General features: G+C 27.7%; 2 protein-coding genes across 2 annotated transcripts; both read right to left on the reverse strand.

The window, feature by feature from the left end:
- Nucleotides 1-1,548: 1,548 nt before the first annotated feature.
- LOC121128538 (uncharacterized) lies at nt 1,549-2,130 on the reverse strand. The gene is made up of 2 exons (XM_040724125.2): nt 1,954-2,130; nt 1,549-1,888 (listed from the first exon to the last, which is right to left on the reverse strand). Exons 1-2 carry the CDS (start codon nt 2,092-2,094, stop codon nt 1,694-1,696), a joined length of 336 nt encoding a protein of 111 aa, XP_040580059.1. The 5' UTR covers nt 2,095-2,130; the 3' UTR covers nt 1,549-1,693.
- A 5,016-nt stretch (nt 2,131-7,146) lies between these two features.
- On the reverse strand, nt 7,147-7,719 carry LOC121128537 (uncharacterized). Its single transcript, XM_040724123.2, has 2 exons — nt 7,562-7,719; nt 7,147-7,496 (listed from the first exon to the last, which is right to left on the reverse strand). Exons 1-2 carry the CDS (start codon nt 7,700-7,702, stop codon nt 7,296-7,298), a joined length of 342 nt encoding a protein of 113 aa, XP_040580057.1. The 5' UTR covers nt 7,703-7,719; the 3' UTR covers nt 7,147-7,295.
- Between the last annotated feature and the right edge of the window lie 11,271 nt (nt 7,720-18,990).

Raw genomic sequence — 18,990 nt, forward strand, 5'->3', positions numbered from 1 at the left:
GTAATTTGGACTCCCTTCAAAAAGTTGTAACGATAACAAACAAGTATTTGAACATGCTATTTCAAGCTGCAAAAGCTTGGTTGCAGAAAAATTAAGTATTGTAGAGCCCATCAGTTTTAACTTCATGATATGCTAGAGATCTAATAAGATACTTTCCCTCTTTCTCAGTGAAAGTTCAAGTTCCTGCGTCAATTGGTTCGTAATTTTGGAAAGTTTCAAGGAGAATCAATTTCACATATTAAGTAATATGTTGTTTGTTTTTTTATTTCATTCTTCAACAGTTTTTAGTCACTTAATTAATTTCATAATTTAGCTCCTATTCGATTTAAAAGCCGTACAATTGGAATCAACTTTTTTCAGAAAAGTATAAATATATCGTAGCCCAGTAATTTTATTCATATTTATTTCATAGCGATAACATTTGTTTCTAGAGATCTTATTATAAACTAAAATGTTTATTGTTAAATTTTATGTATATTATCTATCCCAATAAATATAGTTAAAAAAAAAAGAGGGACATCTCATCTAGGTACATTTTTTCATGCTTATATATTGGTATAGTATTTGAAGTTTATAACAAACAAAAATTTGATTTCTAATAGTTATAAAGTTCATATAATATACAGGGATAGAAAAAAATGTGACTTTTTTTTTAATGCATATTACTTCAGACATATTCAGATGTTTTAAAGCTCCGCTTTTTTATTTTTTATTGGTAAATATTTTTCGGAGCAATATTTCTCAATTAATATATATTGGACAATTTTTCTGGCGGGTCTATTTTCCTAGTACTTTACAATGTATAAACACTAAATAGTGATTTAAAAACCTTTTTTCCTTTTTTTTTCTCGCTACAGTCAAGTAATTCGTATTCTTTTGAAATGTCAATCAAGTTAAAATCTGTAACAAATAAATTTTCTAGAGTCCTCTAAATTTTTAGCATACATACATAGATTAGGTAAATGTCAATTATGATGTAAGTACCATAAGGAAGTTTTATCAGACAAAGACAGTGTTGCAAGCGACAAGGAAGCAGATAGAAATATATTTGATATCTTTGATGTTTAAAATCTTTATCTGTTTATATAAACATAAATTTGCTTTCTAAAATGGGCGTAGTATAAATTTACTAAAGCACAAAGATTTAACTTTAAAATTTACTTTGCATATATTAAATAAACGGACATACATAGTTTACTAGGGAATTCAGATTGTTATTTTCGAATAAATTGAGATTCAACTTTTAGTTTTTGAATTTCCATATGAATATTCTTGCGATTATAATAATTGATTTGATTTGTATTCAACTTTTTTTTTAAATTACTTTTTTTTTCCTATTCAATAAATATAATAACTACACTGTTCTACAGCCAAGTGATCAAAATAGGCAGAATCTGGTAGAATTTGAATTCCTAATTCCAAACACCTTCTTAACATATCAACGTAGAAGTTTATAGGAAAAATACAATTTTTATATGAGATACATGGGAATTTTGATTTTTTGTCCAGCAAAATCCCTTTCTCATGTTGAAATTATTTTCTTTTGAGTGCAAATTATTATATTTTTATTATACATATATTATGATAAGAAATCAATTGTTTACAAATCATGATGCTTTTAAATTTTAGAATACATTAAGACATTTAAACTGAGTCAATAATATGTTCAAAAAGCATGCTATATATGTATATATTAATCACTCTCGGAGAGTACTTTAACACGAGTCATAGTTGGACTTGAAACAATATTTCTTTTCGCAGCACCTTCCTTTTTGGCAAGTTCCATAATCATTTTTATTAACTCCATCAAGTCCTTAACACTAAGATTTGCTGATGGTCTTGGTCTATGTCCGAAACATCTCTTTTTCACTTGTCCAGATTGAGTTTTCTACAAATAAAGATGAAAAAAAAAACACATTAAAGATTTATTTACAACAATAAGCTTAAACATACTCCGACCATTGGATTCCCCATTGGAAGAGCCGATCTTGAAAAAACATCCTCAACAAAAAGAGATATGATAAAAACTGTAACTAATATTTTTACCTTCGAAAACATTTCAAGAACTGATGAGTATGTTTCTTCATCCTTCATATATTTATAGATCTATATTTTAGAATAAAAGTTCTTGATTCCCCGGTGATTTTGTGTGTAGAAGGTGCAAAATGCAAAATAAATGCAAACATAATTGCCATAAGACTCATATTTGTTTTGTGAAGCAATCCAAATATAAATATTTAACTTTCGTTATTTGTCATATATTTATCAAAGTTCATCATTTAAAAATGTTACTTTTCACATGAAAGATTTACAATTTAAATCATCAAATGGATTAAATATAAATTAATAAATGAAAGGATATATAATTTTTGTTTGTTAATGTTTTATTTAATAATTGCACAATGAAAGCATAAATATAAATAATACATACCTAAAATGAAATTTTGTCAACAATTGGGAATTATTGCAGAAATATGATAGAAGAATAAATACAGTATTATTGACTCTAGTACGAATTTATGTAAAGATTTTATTCGTGGATATTAATGCACTTATGACATAAAACATACAATAATAATACTACGTTATTTTTATGAATTAAATTATTTTATTTGATAACTAAGGACATATACATAATATTTAAGTATTCAGCTAATCTCTAATGATACCTTATTGTATTTTTATTCAATATAATATATCAACAAGAATTTATTTTTAAGGTTGTATCAGCCCTTAACATAAAACTTAAAATGTGTTCATATTATTCTTGATGGAGGAACATCCCAAATCTTAAAGAATCTTATTTTCTTAAATTACAAAAAAATATACTTGTTCATAAATTAAATTATGACCGTAAATCTTTAAACATATTTATATGTTAAATCTATTGGTAACAGACAAAATTTAATAAACAGTTTGCTATTTTTATAATTAAGACACTCGATATTTAATTTTTGTAGTTAGGAGAGGCTGTAATTGCATATATATATATATGCTTATATTTAACTTAATTTTAGATAATAGGTTAGGGAAATCGTAATTTCGTATTTTTTGCTTTATTTCAATGCTTTATAAGAAGTGTTACAATCATCCAATTTAAGCCAAGGAGGCCCCACTCTGTTTGATAACTAAATCTATAAGAACTTCCCATCCAAGCTGCCCGAGCTTCTGGCGCGTCAACGAAGATGTGTGCGGCCTGGTGCTGTATTGTTGTCTCCTATTCACCAATGATAGCCGTCTTTGTTCGATCGCCAGATTCAAACGGTCGAGTTTTTAACAGTAGAGGGCAGAATTGAGCGGGGGAAAAAATTGCTCGAACCACTGGTGTGCAACACGAACCGAAAGAGTATTGCTCCCATATACATTGATAATTTTCTTGGTCGTATTTGACGCTTTTTTTCCTTTCATGGGGTATAAATGTAAAATATGACAATTTTTTTCCTTTAAGACCTCAATAGCCAACGCATAATAATTCACGACTGAAAAGTCCAAGCGTAATACGTTTTTAGTATACACTCAGACAATTACAACACTTTATTTTATGATCCCATGTGACAAATAATTAGCAAGATATACTTAGTTAAAAAAGGGCTGGAGATACGAACTTAATTTTACCTATGATCTATAAGTTTTTAATTTATTGATAGCTCTTGTGGGGGTGCATCTTTTCATGTAAATAAATATAATTCTTTAAACGATATAGTCGATTAACTAATTATTATTAACAGTTTCAAAATAAAAAGTTTAAATTTAAAACAATTTTTTTAATAACAAGAAACATTGATTATTTTTTATGAATCTATAAAAAACATAAATAATTTGTTAAAAAGAGTTATGCATCTCCTATTTGCAATTATGGGTTATTATCTTACACATGTTTAATTTCTATGTTGAACTATTATCAAAACTTGCTGCTATTTTGTCATTCATATGATTTATTTTTGTTAAAAATTTAAAGATTGACATCTCTCTTTTTCTATACATATTTTTTAATTACGCTTTTTGACTTTTTACATAAAATGTAAAAACTTGAGTAAATTCAAGAATGCGATTTCTCAATACCCATTAAAAATAAAGCCCCTTATTCTAAAAGTAATTATCTTTTCCAATATGTAGATATATAAAATATGCCTTGAACATGCTGGGACACTTTTTGAACTACAATTACTGTTTTTATTACTTCATTTAATCATAATAAAAGTTGTTTGGTTGACTCAAGCGCTTTTATAATTTTCTTTAATGAAAATGAACAGTTATTTTAAAATGTGTGAGCTACGGAAAAAAGAATATTTATTTACTTCTTATTTTATATTTGAAATATTTACTTTAAAATGTGTGGGAAATTCAAAAAGGAAGCGGTATATTGTAAAGTGGTAGATCTATGGAAAGGTCAAAATATCTTCCATCAGCCATGATGTTTGGATTAATTGGAAGTGATGGTAAAGCCTTTCCTCTAGTAAATGGCAAAATGAAAAAAATCGAATATAAAAGCCTTTTTGGCTGCAATGTGGTTCCTGTTCTCGGCAGCTAATATGTGGTTGAGAATTGGGCATTGACTCAAGAGGGGGCTTTGTTCTATACATCAAAGACCAAACAATCCTACTATAAGAAATCAAATAAGAGTTATGGTGGCTTTGGTCAAAGGAACTATGGCATTCGTCATCAGCAAGCCTGAATCCCCTTCAATACTTTACGCTTTAGAAAAAGGGCTGAACAACATTATCACAGAAATAGACCATTAGCGATCAGTCTATTCAGGGCTTCACCTTGATCTCTAGCATGTCCAGCTAGGCATCAGTGTTGAACTTGTAGCCATGGAGGAACACATTAGGAGGTATGACGGACCCTTTGGAGAAAACCAACTAAAACGCCATGACGCGGGCTGGGAACTTTGTCTGCATGACGACAGGTATATCCTTGAAACAGAAGAGAAACCACTTCCTGTTGTTGACCTTTTGGTCCTGACAAAATTCTTTGTCGTCCGAGAAAAACCAGAGTATGTCTCGATGAAGTACTTAAAGCAGTTGATAAGCTTTAGGAAGTGCTTTAAGCGCTTTCGTTATGCCTTTTTTTTTTGTCAAGATCGTCCTCTTCCCTTCCTCTTCTTTTATGTGTAGTAAATAAGGTTTTCGTTAATGCAGACCCGGATCAGCGACTTCGGCCAACTTCTGGAGAAATTTCCTGGAAGGTCACAGGGTCCTCATTGACGATTTTCTTGATTTTGTCCACAAATTCCGGCGTCCATACATAGTCACTTCAACCTTTGACCTCAGTCCGCATTGTTGTTGCCTCAAAATCACCTTTGGAGTCCTCAAATTCCTTCATAACCTTGTAAATGAACGTCTCACTGAGTTACAGAGTTTGAACGATTGTTATACTGTTGTGGATTCCAAGAATGCCTTTCTGAATATTTGGCACAACGAATTCGTCAATTGATTCCGTTTTTTCCAAGTTGTGCAGGTTTGAATAATATATCTTTAAAAAAAATGTACTAAGTGCCTATGTTAGGCCAAGAGAGGTCACCAAAATAGCAGCATAGATAGCTTGCACATCCTGTATAAGTAGGAGCACAGGGAAAAAATGTCAGCGTCGAGTTATTGTGACACAGATGAACGATAAGGCAGAACATTGACCAACGCAAAATATTATCAACAAAAAGCTGTAATTTTAGTTAGCTTTGAACACATGAAGTTAATTATAACTAAATCCATGAAACTCTTGCAATTTTCTAAAATCAATAAAGTTTTGTCTTAAAGAAAATTTAGTTTTGTCGTATAGATAATTCTTTTTTTACTTAAAGACAGTTTAGTTTCGTCTTAAATATAACATTGTTTTTTGAAAATTTATTTGCTTAGTTTATTTAAATCATTAAAAAGGCTTGTTTTACAATATTAAGTCCTTTTGAATAGGGTTGTATTAAAAACAAAGCAAGATGGTTAAATTTCAGATTGATGTTTCACCTTTGACAAAAACAATTTCATTTTTATTTTCATTCACAAATTCATAAAGGAGACACGTTTCATTATTATATTTTGAATTCTTAAAAAAATGCGTAAATAAAATAAATAGAAATAAAATAGGGTACAGGTGTTTCCATTTTTCTCAAACCTAATTAGTTGAATATTTTCTGCGTCCAAAAAAATTGTGAAAGTATTTATTTTACCTCAAAATATATACATAGATTGTAACAAACGAATGTGGCCTTTCAAAAACTAATGAATCCCTTTGAAATGGTTTGGAGTTCATGGAAGAACTTTAAAGTATACTTATGAAGCTTTTAAAAAAATCAAAGTAATAAGATTTAAAAAGAGGCACTAAATATGACTAATATTTAGTTTCATTTAAAATTGCACTACATTTTTAATTATTTTTTGTACCTCGCTAAATTTCCACTTATAATTTTAAAAAAAACATTAAATTTAATTTTTGGACATATTAAATACAATATTATAGTAAAATCTTTAGGCTACAGCTTTTTTTACATCTAAATTTATATATCAGAAATTGTAATTTTGTAGTTATGTAATTTATTTCTTCTAGATATCGGCTAGTATATAAAAAAAAATCTTTATATTCAAGACTCAATTTAAACTTGAAAAATCAATATCTTGGTCCACTCTAATAATAATATTAGTACACTCGAACAAAAAATGTTGGGATGTCTCCAGTGATTGTTCTTTCTTCCGATGTTCAACCATATAAACGATCCACAGTTAGTAACTTGGTTACCACTCTGTACTTCATCCAAAATAACAATAGTCTATGATCCTAATAACCCTTCTGATTATAACCCCAACGATGGCTTTAACGTCCTCACCAAAACAAAGCAACAATCAATGCTATTTTTTACCCTACAGGATTTTTAATAGGCCTCTACCAAACGGTTCAGATATCGATTCATGGTAAAAGTGCATTCGAAAGAACGTGCATGATTTTTTATGGATTGAGCTAAAAGATAATATATTTCTATCAATGTATCAAAGATATGGTTACTAAAAATGTGCTGTATCAAACAGTCAAACACCTTCTTAACATATCAACGTAGAAGTTTATAGGAAAAATACAATTTTTATCTGAGATACAAGGGAATTTTGATTTTTTGTTCAGCAAAATCCCTTTCTTTTGTTAAAATTATTATCTTTTGAGTGCAAATTATTATATTTTTATTATACATATATTATGATAAGAAATCAATTGTTTACAAATCATGATACTTTTCAATTTTAGAATACATTAAGACATTTAAACTGAGTCAATAATATGTTCAAAAAGCATGCTATATATATATATATATATTAATCACTCTCGGAGAGTACTTTAACACGAGTCATAGTTGGACTTGAAACAATATTTCTTTTCTCAGCACCTTTCTTTTTTGCAAGTTCCATAATCATTTTTATTAAATCCATCAAGTCCTTAACACTAAGATTTGCTGATGGTCTTGGTCTTGGTCTACGTCCGAAACATCTCTTTTTCACTTGTCCAGATTGCGTTTTCTACAAATAAAGATGAAAAAAAAAACACATTAAAGATTTATTTACAACAATAAGCTTAAACATACTCCGACCATTGGATTCCCCATTGGAAGAGCCGATCTTGAAAAAACATCCTCAACAAAAAGAGATATGACAAAAACTATAACTAATATTTTTACCTTCGAAAACATTTCAAGAACTGATGAGTATGTCTCTTCATCCTTCATATATTTATAGATCTATATTTTAGAATAAAAGTTCTTGATTCCCCGGTGATTTTGTGTGTGGAAAGTGCAAAATGCAATATATATGCAAACATAGTTGCCACATAGATTATGTTTGTTTTGTGTTGCAATCCACATGAATAGTAATAGTATTTGTTATTAGTCATATATCTTGAAAGTGCATAACTTACAAGTGTAAGTTTATTAATCTAATATTATCAACACTTATAATCATCTTTTTGAAAACAACTACTTAATCATTATAATTTTCTAAAATAAGTTTTTTAAATTAAAATAAGAAAAAATATATATCGTTGAAGATAATTAATAATCTTTTGAAATATGATAACTTTTCCGTCAGATATTTCAATAGATTATTAATGTTTCATGGAAATCGTTCTACTAGATAGGGCAACTATGAAGGGAATAACTTTAATGTAATCATCATCTCTAAATGTTTTATAGATAAATTACACAACTGAACCCTACAGATGTCTAGGAAGGTGTTCTTCAAAGGTTAAAAACTTACTCAAAAAGGATGCAAGACTATCAAGTTATAGCCTTGGACAAAGATAAATCCGCAGGGTGTTTTTTTTTATTTTTTTTTGAATAAAAACTAATTCACTTAAACTTAACTCCTTAAAAAAAACAACTCGAAATTAATTTTAACTTAACTATATAATTTTCATAGAAATCGAAATTAGCTTTAATTCAACTAGTTATGAAAAAATAAAATCATAATTGACTTTAATTTAACTAGTTAAAAAGATAAGTTAACTTGCCCATTACTGTATGGGATTCAAGATGTCAAATTTTAATCTGAGACAGCATGTGTATTTCCTTAGTTGTAGTGGTGGAAGATATCCCCCTCCTTAGGGAAGGACTTTGATGAGAGAAAGATGAAAAACACCAATCTGATCCCTCATAAGTTTGGATTGGCTGGTTGACCTTTAAAATTAATTAAGGAGGGATATAATAATCTATGTTGCTGGGTAAATTTCAGGATCATTTGGACACGAGTTTTCCTATTTTACATACTACAACGTCAACATGTTGGACTATATCTACAATATCTTTATAAATGATGAAACACAGTGAGGTTTTTGAGGAAGAGCTATCACCATAAGCGTACGGGGATATATCATATTCTATTCATATATAGTCTTATAAAGTTATAAGGATTTCCCGGAGGGCCATCGGGATGATTTTCCTCACCACAAATGAAATGACTCCTTCTTGAGTTATTTTCTTTACCCCATTCAGTCCAAATCTTACCTTCATTTTTTGGCAATAACTCCAAAACCCTTTGAAAACACAAGGTTCAGATGGCAGCTCCTTTCATCGCTTCCTCTACTGTTGATCCCATTATTGAATCAGTATAAGCCTCATATCAATATATTTTATGATCCCATTTGATAAATATTTTAGGGATATAAATTCGATATTTCTGCTTTTTCGAATAGTATAGAATTAAAGCTTGAGGATAAATGAAAATCAAAAGCTGAAGGTTATCAGTTTATGGTATTTGTGAGCTCCTTCATTTGAAGTATTTAATTAAGATCATTATAATATTTCAAATTTAATTTTTTTTAAATCTTAATTTAATATAATGGACACTGTGACTTGTCGATTTAATTGCTTGCTCGAACTCTACATAGTTATAAAGAAACTCACAGTGACTTTGATTCATCAATATTTCAAAGAAAGTTTGAAGTGATTCAGAATCCAACTACATATAATAAACGATTGGAACAACGGGATAGAGTCTAGTTAAACGAAGTTTATTGGCATTTTAAAAACTTTAGTATTATATATTAATTTTACTATAACCCTACTATTTAAATGTCTGTTCGAAATAGTTTCTAATTATTTGATTTTAAACTGCAAAATCTAACCAAATAAGGAAATTTGTTTTTTAATATAGTGATGAGTAATTTTTATACTTTTATAATACAATTTTTAAAAGCTGAAATATATAATTGAAATTTCTTGTCGGTTTTGTTTGATAGTTATTGTATAATAAATATTTTTTTATTATATAATTTATAATATTTTTTTATAATAAAATTTAATTTACATATTGAAAGTAGTAATTTAGGCATTGTATTATATAATAATATTAAAAATTATATTAGATAGTTTTTAGTTATGAATACAAATTGAGCTTCATTATCCAGCCAAATAACTTGAATTCCTTATGGAACACAATTCAAATGTAATTTTCCTTTCGATTCAGATGAAACATTATCATCGTGGAAAAAAAAAAAAAAATCAGACATTCGATCAAGCTGATTAATTATTTTCTCCCTTTGTGCTTCAGCACGAGTAAATTTTGATGTTCTTCTGGTGTTCTGCTTAATCATGGAAGTATTATGAGGATTTACTTACGGGACTACATCTTCCTTCAGCAAACTATGTTTGATAGCTATATTAGGTTTGTCAGAGCATGCATATTCTTTGAAGTGAAGGGAACAAATAGGTTTCTTTTTATTATCAACTAATTTTCTTTTTAAAAATATTACAAAAAATTGATGGGTGAGACATTTTAGGATGTATTTAAAAAGATATTAGTAAAATATAACTTTTAAATCATTTTCCAAAAGCAAATAATTTGTTTCCAAGTTCAAAGTCAAATACAAATAATTACAGTTATTATGTCTCTTAAGATTTTAAATGAAGTTATTTCAAGTAAATTTAGTTTTTAAGTACAATTCCATTCTATATTTGAGTGTAATTCTATTTATTATAAATTAAGAAAAGTATCAAAATAGAATTAATAACATTTTATTTTGAGGTATGATAGATTTTTATTTTTCTATAAACTCTTTTTGCTAGAAATCGATGAAAAGAAGATTCTTTATGCTCTTTGAGATCTTTTCCAGAAATTTTTCCAATTTCAAAAAATAGAACTACGCAAGTAGATGGAATCTATATTAAAAAAAATAATTATGATTTAAAATTTTATATAACGTGATTTTAAAAGACTTCTACGGATACTTATAGTCAGGCATATTTATATAGGTTAAAAATATTTACATTAATTTTTAAATCCAAAATATTCCAGTCTAAGACTTGTGGCTCACTCATTGTTTGAAAATTAAAACGCAACTATTTATTTACTTCATTATTCAATGTATTTATGAAGGATTACTAAAGAGCTTACATAATATTTGTCCTTCGTTATTATAAATAGAAAAAAAAAAAAGTGTGCTTCTGAGGTTTCGTTGACTTTTAAAATTTCCACTCAACCATATAATATCTAGTAATTCATGTATGAATGCGTGTATAAGCTTCGAAAATATCTGAACAATTTATATAAATAAAACTCACGCAACTTTTACTTTTAAGCGTAACATTTTTTTTTTGTTAATTTATATCATGAATGGGCTCTCGTGTAGAATTCTTGTCATTTCTTAATCAGCTATTCATACCTATTTTAATCAGGTTATCAACTCAATTAGTAGTGAGATGTATGAAACTTCTTTTTATAGATTTGTAATTTTTAATTTAAATTATATTTTTTAGCTTCCAAATAGCCTATCTAGACATATTATGATAAAAAAATGGGATTGCTCTCTTAACCAAGGTGAGCCAGCCCATTTTATGTGACCATGTCTTTTTTTTAGCGGTGATACAGTATTGTCTATATTACAGCTTTTATAAGGGGTAAATACGTAATCTTAAGCATGTCTGAAAGAAAGTGTATGTGCTACTCCTCACAGGAGTGTTTAGCAATTTCCATCAAGATGGAGTGGACCAAGTTCAAGTCTGACTACAGAGTCAAGATCTGCAAGTAATTTAGGCATCGTATTGAGTCAATTATTAGAGGTAAGGGCTCAAATATTGAATAAAAGTTGTGTCGAGTACTATTTTCAGATGGTTTTGTAAAATAAATGTCCTCACAAAACATTTTACTCTTGGAAAATAATTACATGCGTACCACTAGATAAGATCAACCTTGTATTTAAAAATAAAATATTATTTCTCTATAAAAATCGTCTCCTTTTTCTTTTTTTTTTGTAGTTCTGGTTGTGGCTTACAAAAAAATAAAACTTGCGTCTCTAGGAGTGTGTAAATAAAAGAATCAAGTAAGTTTACATGGGTAATTGTGGAAATTATGTATAAGAGAACCAAAATGCACAAAAAGTATAAATATTTTAATGGTTAACAAAAATAAAAAGAAGTGATATACAAAGTTATTAGAAAAATATATTCTAAATCAAATTTTTTTTTTTTTTGGCAATCAGGATGGATTTTAGAGATCTATAAGTACAATTAACAGCTTTATCTACTGGCTATTGCTTATAACTGTATTTAGACTCTTATTTAAAAGTGATACAAAAATATACATAAATCAGGTCTTTTTTTGTGAATGTCGTTAGTATGTTAACGCAGAAAACAGAATATATAAAATGGTAACCAGTCAATTTTTCGTAAATGTGGGATTATTTTTCAATATTAGTCAGGAAATTATTTTCAGCTTAACAAGGCTTATTTGTCATCAACTAATTAACATTTAGAACATTAATAACAAAAATATTAATATACAACTTACAAGATGTATATTAATGTTAGAGTGATGAATGTATCAGAAGTGCACTAAAAAAAATTATTTTTTTACAAATATTTATAATGTTAATGACCTAATGACAGTTCCTTAATTTGCTGGGGCAATAAATGGTTTTTTAGATGGTATGATGTTAACCTTTCGTAAAATTGTTTTCCATAATTATTCACTCATCACTTTGTTAATATTTTTAGAAAAACAAATTTAATCAATTTGAAATTTAGTATTTTCGGTTGTAAAAGATAAACTTAGTTTGTGCTCTCCTGAATGGAATGATGAAACAAAAAACAATCGAATGTTGTTGCTAGTAAATTTGCATTCAATTTCATAAGCTTCAATACCAAAATTAAATTACATCATTAAATATTGAAATCATTTTTTGCAAATAATAAATTTTCGTATCTTGACTTGGTTTCTTATGGAGTATTAATTTAATATATTTTAGCCATTGTGTTGAATCTCTTGGAATGAAAAAAATGACTCTTATAGAAATTAATTTATAAAAAAAATTGAAAGAAATGATTACTTACTAGTCAGTTATAATCAAATTATATTATCTTGATTGAATTATTGTTATTTCAATTTACATTAACTTAATTTTAAAAATAATAAAATTGAACGTTATAATTTTCTTTTGTATTATCGATATTATTAAGATTGATATTTTTGATATATTGATACTTTTTCATTTATTTTAGCGTAAATAATTTTTTGGAGAGCATTTGAATATTTTAATAGTATGAAAAATATTTCTTTACATATTAGAAATTGAAGTAACTATCTACTTTCATAAATCACAATAATAAAATCTCATTAGCTAACTTACAATATACATAACTTTATAAAATATTATTTCAACCCATTTTCGGGCAATATTCATTTTCGCCGGTAAGTGTAGATTCTTCAGTACCCCAACACTGTGCACTACACTAAAAGACCAACATTTTGTCATTTTAACCAAGAAAAAGAAAGATATGAACTTTTTATTTTATTTGAGAACATATTTCCAATTCTAGAAAAAACATTTAAATTTTTTGGCCCATGGATGGACATAAAAATAAAATTCTTTTTTTGTGGCATACAGAGTAATTTTTTGAAAAGTATTATTTACCACATCTAAATATCAAGGGGTTTCAGAAAAATCTAAGATAATTCGGGACTTTTAGTCTTGAGAGTCATTTTTTACCACCGAATTGACGGATAATAGATAAAGTTGACGTAAAAGGTGGAGCTTTTGGCGTGTCATCAAAGATGTGTGCGTCCTGGCGTTGCTTTCAAGAAACACGATTCATCTCCTCTTCACCAATGCTGGGCGCTTTTGTTTCATTACCAGCTTCAAATACTCGAGTTGTTTAGAAACGAGGGCAGAATTGAGCATTTAGCCATCTTTGTAGATTATTCATTACCAATCCCACCAAACACACATCATCAACTTCTTGGCTGTCAATCCTGGCTTGACGAGGATTTTTGTTTCTTGAGATTGACGAAAGTAATCCATTTTTGATCGATAGTTACAATTTGCTTTAGAAATGGTTTGAATTGTTTCGATTCAGCAGGTTTTTGCTGATAGAAATTCGGTCCATAAGATACTTAGAATATGGTAAATCCTTTGAGACCTACTTTCGACGCACGATAATTTACGACTAAACCAAGTCCGGCCAAGTACAATACTGTCCGAAAAACGTTTGCAGTATACACTCACATCTTTTCAACACTTTGATGCATAAGATATAATCTGTTAAATCAAAGATTACTTAACATCTGGATAGACACAAGCCACACAACCTCATTATTAGAATTTTTGAAATAAATAATAATTAATTCTACTACTAATAATAAGTGTAAAAGAGAAGAATTAATTCTTGTTAAAAAGTGATGATTCATGAATGCAGAGATAGGGACTTATCCGATCGTCCCTTATTTGTAATCTAAGTAATCAATTACAGAATTGTGGATCGTATGGTGAAAGATTTTTTTGGGAAAATTTCATTTTTTGGAGGTGAAACTTGAAAGAGTCTTTCAAATGCAATTATCAAGTATAATATCAATTATGTCGAAAAAAAAGCTAATTTTTCATAAACGATTTCCTTTTAATCCTTTCATATCTAACTTTTAATTGCAAATCGCTTTTATCAGTGATTATGGAGGAAGGACATCTAAATAAACCACATCGAAGGAAGAAATTTTTGAGCGAATGTTGCTTGATGAACATGTTTTCATATATAGATGACTTCACATGAAGTAGTTCATATATTTTAATGCAACAAATCGTTATTATCGCCACTTCGCAAACTAAAGATACGGCAAATAATGAAGTTCGGTTGGTATTTATTTTAATTTTAGAGTGATTTTCATAATTTATTATGACAGCAAATTCAATTTAAACTTCCTCATATTTATTTTTACCATATATTTAGATATGAATCTTTGATTGGAATAACTCGGGAATATATTGATTACGTATTGAATTGATCATGAAACATAAAATAGTCCATTGTCGTTGTAACCATAAATTTTTGTCTTCTTTTTGAGCATAGTAGACTTTATCTATTATAATTAGAATTACTTTATGCTTCTCAGTTATTTTTGCATATCTTTTCTGGATTTTCTCATCGTTTTCGTAAGATCAGAATAGTTCTATTTTAGTTTTGTAAAAATTTTTCAACTAATACTTCTATATTTATGTGCTCAAATAATCCAAATTTCTTTTGCTATATATGTGGTCGTTACACATTTATACATCAGATGAGGAATATAAATTTTTTAACAAAGTATACTTACTTGGCCTATTTTAAAATCCCAATAATCAAGATAAGTCGTGGGCACCTCACATAGTGTTTAATGCTTGTAAAATAAATTTAAGTCGATGGATCGAAGGAAAACTAAATAAGATGTCGTTTGGTGTACCTATGGCTTTGCAAAAACCAAAATATAATTTCTGTGGTTGTTATTTCTGTCTGGTGAAGACATTTGGATTTACGAATAAAAATAAAAGTCATATCGTATATCCAAATTTATGTTGAGTAACCAGACCCATCCCTCATTCTGATGAAATTCCGGTACCAAAATATGAATCTCCTCTAGAAAATAAAGGCGACGTCGAAGAAAGAAATGATCCAGACTTTGAAATTTTAGAAGATGCAACTTGTTAACATAAAGAATTTGACCAGCAAGAATTAAATGATTTGATTCGGGATTTAGGATTAGGGAAAAAATCATCTGAGCTCTTCGTTTCACGGTTGATTGAAAAAAAAAATCCTTAAGCCCGAGGGGAGTGTCTCATTCTATCGAAAACAAAGAGAATTGAATTAAATTTTCAGGAACTACAGAATATATTATTGTGAAAAAGATGTTATTTTTAAATACCTGCAATTGAATTGACCACAGCAAATTAACTAAAAAATAGTCATGGTGGTAATAAAATATTTTTTTTTTTATGTAAAAACATTTGCAAATTATCTACATGTAAAAACACAGACTGAAAAAAATCTAAGTTTTATTATTTATGTACTATTTAGCTATGATCAATTAATGAAATTAAAACTAAGTAATTTTATACTTCGCAGTAATAAAAGTTGAAGGTGCTAATATCGGGTTAAAATATATGTACTTCGCATTGATATATTGGTTAAAAACTTTAGAATATACTAAATAAATAAATGAATTTACGTTTTTAATACGAGAACCCGGGCACACTCTCCATTCCTAAATAATTAGAGTAATACAATATGAAGTCGTATATTTACCATATAAGACACTAACTCAAAAATGACTCAAAACATTTCGTATGATAAAATAAATGTACTACTAACGTTAAATCATCAAGGTTAATGATTACTTATTTACTTTACAATATTTTCAGTTGTGATAAAGTAAATATTAATATTTTAAAAAAACCTAAGTTTGAAAAACAACTTTGTTTGTTTAACGCAGAAAATTTAAGTAACTTAATTGTTTGATCTTATTATGCGTAGGTAATACACTTGCTATTGACACATCAATATTCTTACAAAATATCAAGGTATACATATGTTTGCCGAAAGGTTTAAATGTCCAAAGTTGCTTTTCAATATGCTACTCAAACATTAAATTAGATAACATCAGAGTTGGGCTAGTTAATGCAACTTAACTTAACTTAGATAAGTTAATAAGTTTAGTTAATTAACTTTTAACTTAACGAGTTAATTATTTAAACAGTGTTATTTTAACTTCAACTTAGCTAGTTAATTTTTAATTTATCAAAATTAACTTTTAAGTTAACTTAACTTAAACTGCATTATCTTAATTTTGAACTTATCTTGATTAACTTAACTAGTTAAAGTTAAATTTATTTTGTTATTCTATGTTGAAATAATAAAAAACTGTCTTTAAATAACCGTTAGTTCCCCGATAATTTAGTTAGACACTGTGTCCATACTATCTGTTTCATTCAACTTTTCAACTGGGGCATTCCACATCAAATTGATTAAAATTATATTTTCTCAGTGTCGTAGAAAATGTCGTTTTTATATTATATCCCAAATTTTTATACTTTAAAATTAGATAGCAACTCAAAAATATAAAAATTTAGCTTTCTTAGACTTCCATTTTAGTAGTAACTTGAATCTATAATTTTTTTTATTGATCGTTCAATTGAAACTGGAGAAAATTTTAGCAAGAAAGACCGATAGAATAATCTTTATTATAAAGCCTTGATAAATCTTTCTATGGACTAATGTAAATAGTTATATATTTTAATATCGAAATTAATATTAACTTAACCAGGGTAGGGCGAGTTAATTAACCTAAATTACTCTAAAGTTAATTCACTTAAACTTAACTAGTTAAAAAAATAAACTCAAAATTAACTTAAACTTAACTAGTTAATTTTCATAGAAATCGAAATTAACTTTAATTCAACTAAATAGAGTTGAAAATAAAATAATAATTAACTTTAAATTAATTAGTTAAATAGATAAAGTTAACTTGCCCATCAGTGGATAACATGCAATACATTTATTTTCTTAAGCCTTGTTTCGTTCTAATAGTCAAAATAAGCCGTTTTCAAATTGAATCTAACAAAAATAACTCTTTTTGACATTTATCAGACTTGATATTTCTTGACTTTTCTAAATAGGCCTCAATATTTGAAAAAGTAAAAAAGAAATCCTTTTGTATTATCTCATTTTGCTGAAAAATGACTTGTATACAAAGATTATCATTTTGACCTGGTTATAATACATGATATTGTAAGTTATAAAAAACTTTAGAAAGTTATATACATATGTAGGAAATCGCAAAGAAATATTGATATACATTATTGTAGGGACCAAATATGATCATTATGGAGAGGGAATTAGTTAAATTTAGAGTGATTAAGATATTTGAAACGATATGGCTTTACATGAAGATTACCAAAATACTACTTGATAAAATGACAAAAAAATGCATACCCATTAGTTTAGAGCTACATCATTACAAAATAATTAAAACTAAATAGACAAAGAAATGAGAAACTATTCTCAATTATCATAAATTAAATGAATCAATATTTAGATATTGAGATTGTAGATCAAATCTAAAGTTAGTTTGTCTAAAAAAGTTATACCAAAAGTAACCAATCAAAAGACATTTGATGAGGAATAATTGCAAGATCTGTAGTTTGAAAAAAATGTGGACCAGAAGAAGATGATTTCGATTAATACTTGACTCATCCTCATATGAAGAAGAGATTTTTTTTCTTGAATGGGAAATTTTCTTCACAAAAAATGGGAAGAATGAATGGTTCTCAATGACAAAAACAGAAACGATGGTAGGAATGATACTAATGACCCTATAACAATGACTCCTGTGCCCACAAGATATGCCATAGTCCATTCAAAGGACATCTTTTAACAATTTGCATATTTATCACTCCAAATATTAAACAAACATATTGAAAATAAATAATTTAGAATGTTTTAGAAGATAGGGTGATAATTGAATAGGCTTTGGTAAGAATCGCCTTCGAGTCTGAATTGGGCTATTGATAATAACAGTTGTATATCAATCTTGTGGCAAGGCTACTCCTAGTCTTTGGAACTCGGAGAGTAGTAGGACTATTTTCGGGACTAAAAAAGACTTTTAGACATACTTAATGATATCAATTTTGCACCTACAAAAAGACTGTATAACAAGTTTTTTATCTGCAAAATACATATAGAAAGTTACAAATAAGATTGATATATATTGAACAACATGTTGAAACTCTTTATACCTCAGTTGTATATTTTTAATTGTTTTTTTTTTCATACTGTTTATTAATAAATTAAAGAAATATAGGAAACATTTTATGCGCCTTAAAATTATATTTTTATATTGTAATTTCCCATATAGAATTAATTAATATTTAAATTAAAAATTAGCTATTATATTGTAAATTCATCTTATGAAATATATTTTGTCTTCAATTTAAAATAAATTCAGTGTTTTATAGTATATATTTAAGAGCAGGTCATTTTTTTACCCGTAAAGCAAGGAGTATGTAATGCGTATAAAAAGTATTAACTACACAAGAGTTAATAATGTCTTACTTAGAATTTATTTCTATATTTAGCTATTTTAAATCGAGGTTTTAGTAATTTAATGAACAATTTTACTTTAAAATCGTTCCTTTTTTTTCTTTTATTTTTAGATAATTTTTTCTCCCAAAATCATTATTTATAGCTATTATTAGATATAAATTATGCAACCTCATTATAACTTA

The sequence above is a fragment of the Lepeophtheirus salmonis genome, chromosome 13 (genome assembly GCF_016086655.4).
Source record: "Lepeophtheirus salmonis chromosome 13, UVic_Lsal_1.4, whole genome shotgun sequence".
NCBI classification, from domain to species: domain Eukaryota; kingdom Metazoa; phylum Arthropoda; class Copepoda; order Siphonostomatoida; family Caligidae; genus Lepeophtheirus; species Lepeophtheirus salmonis.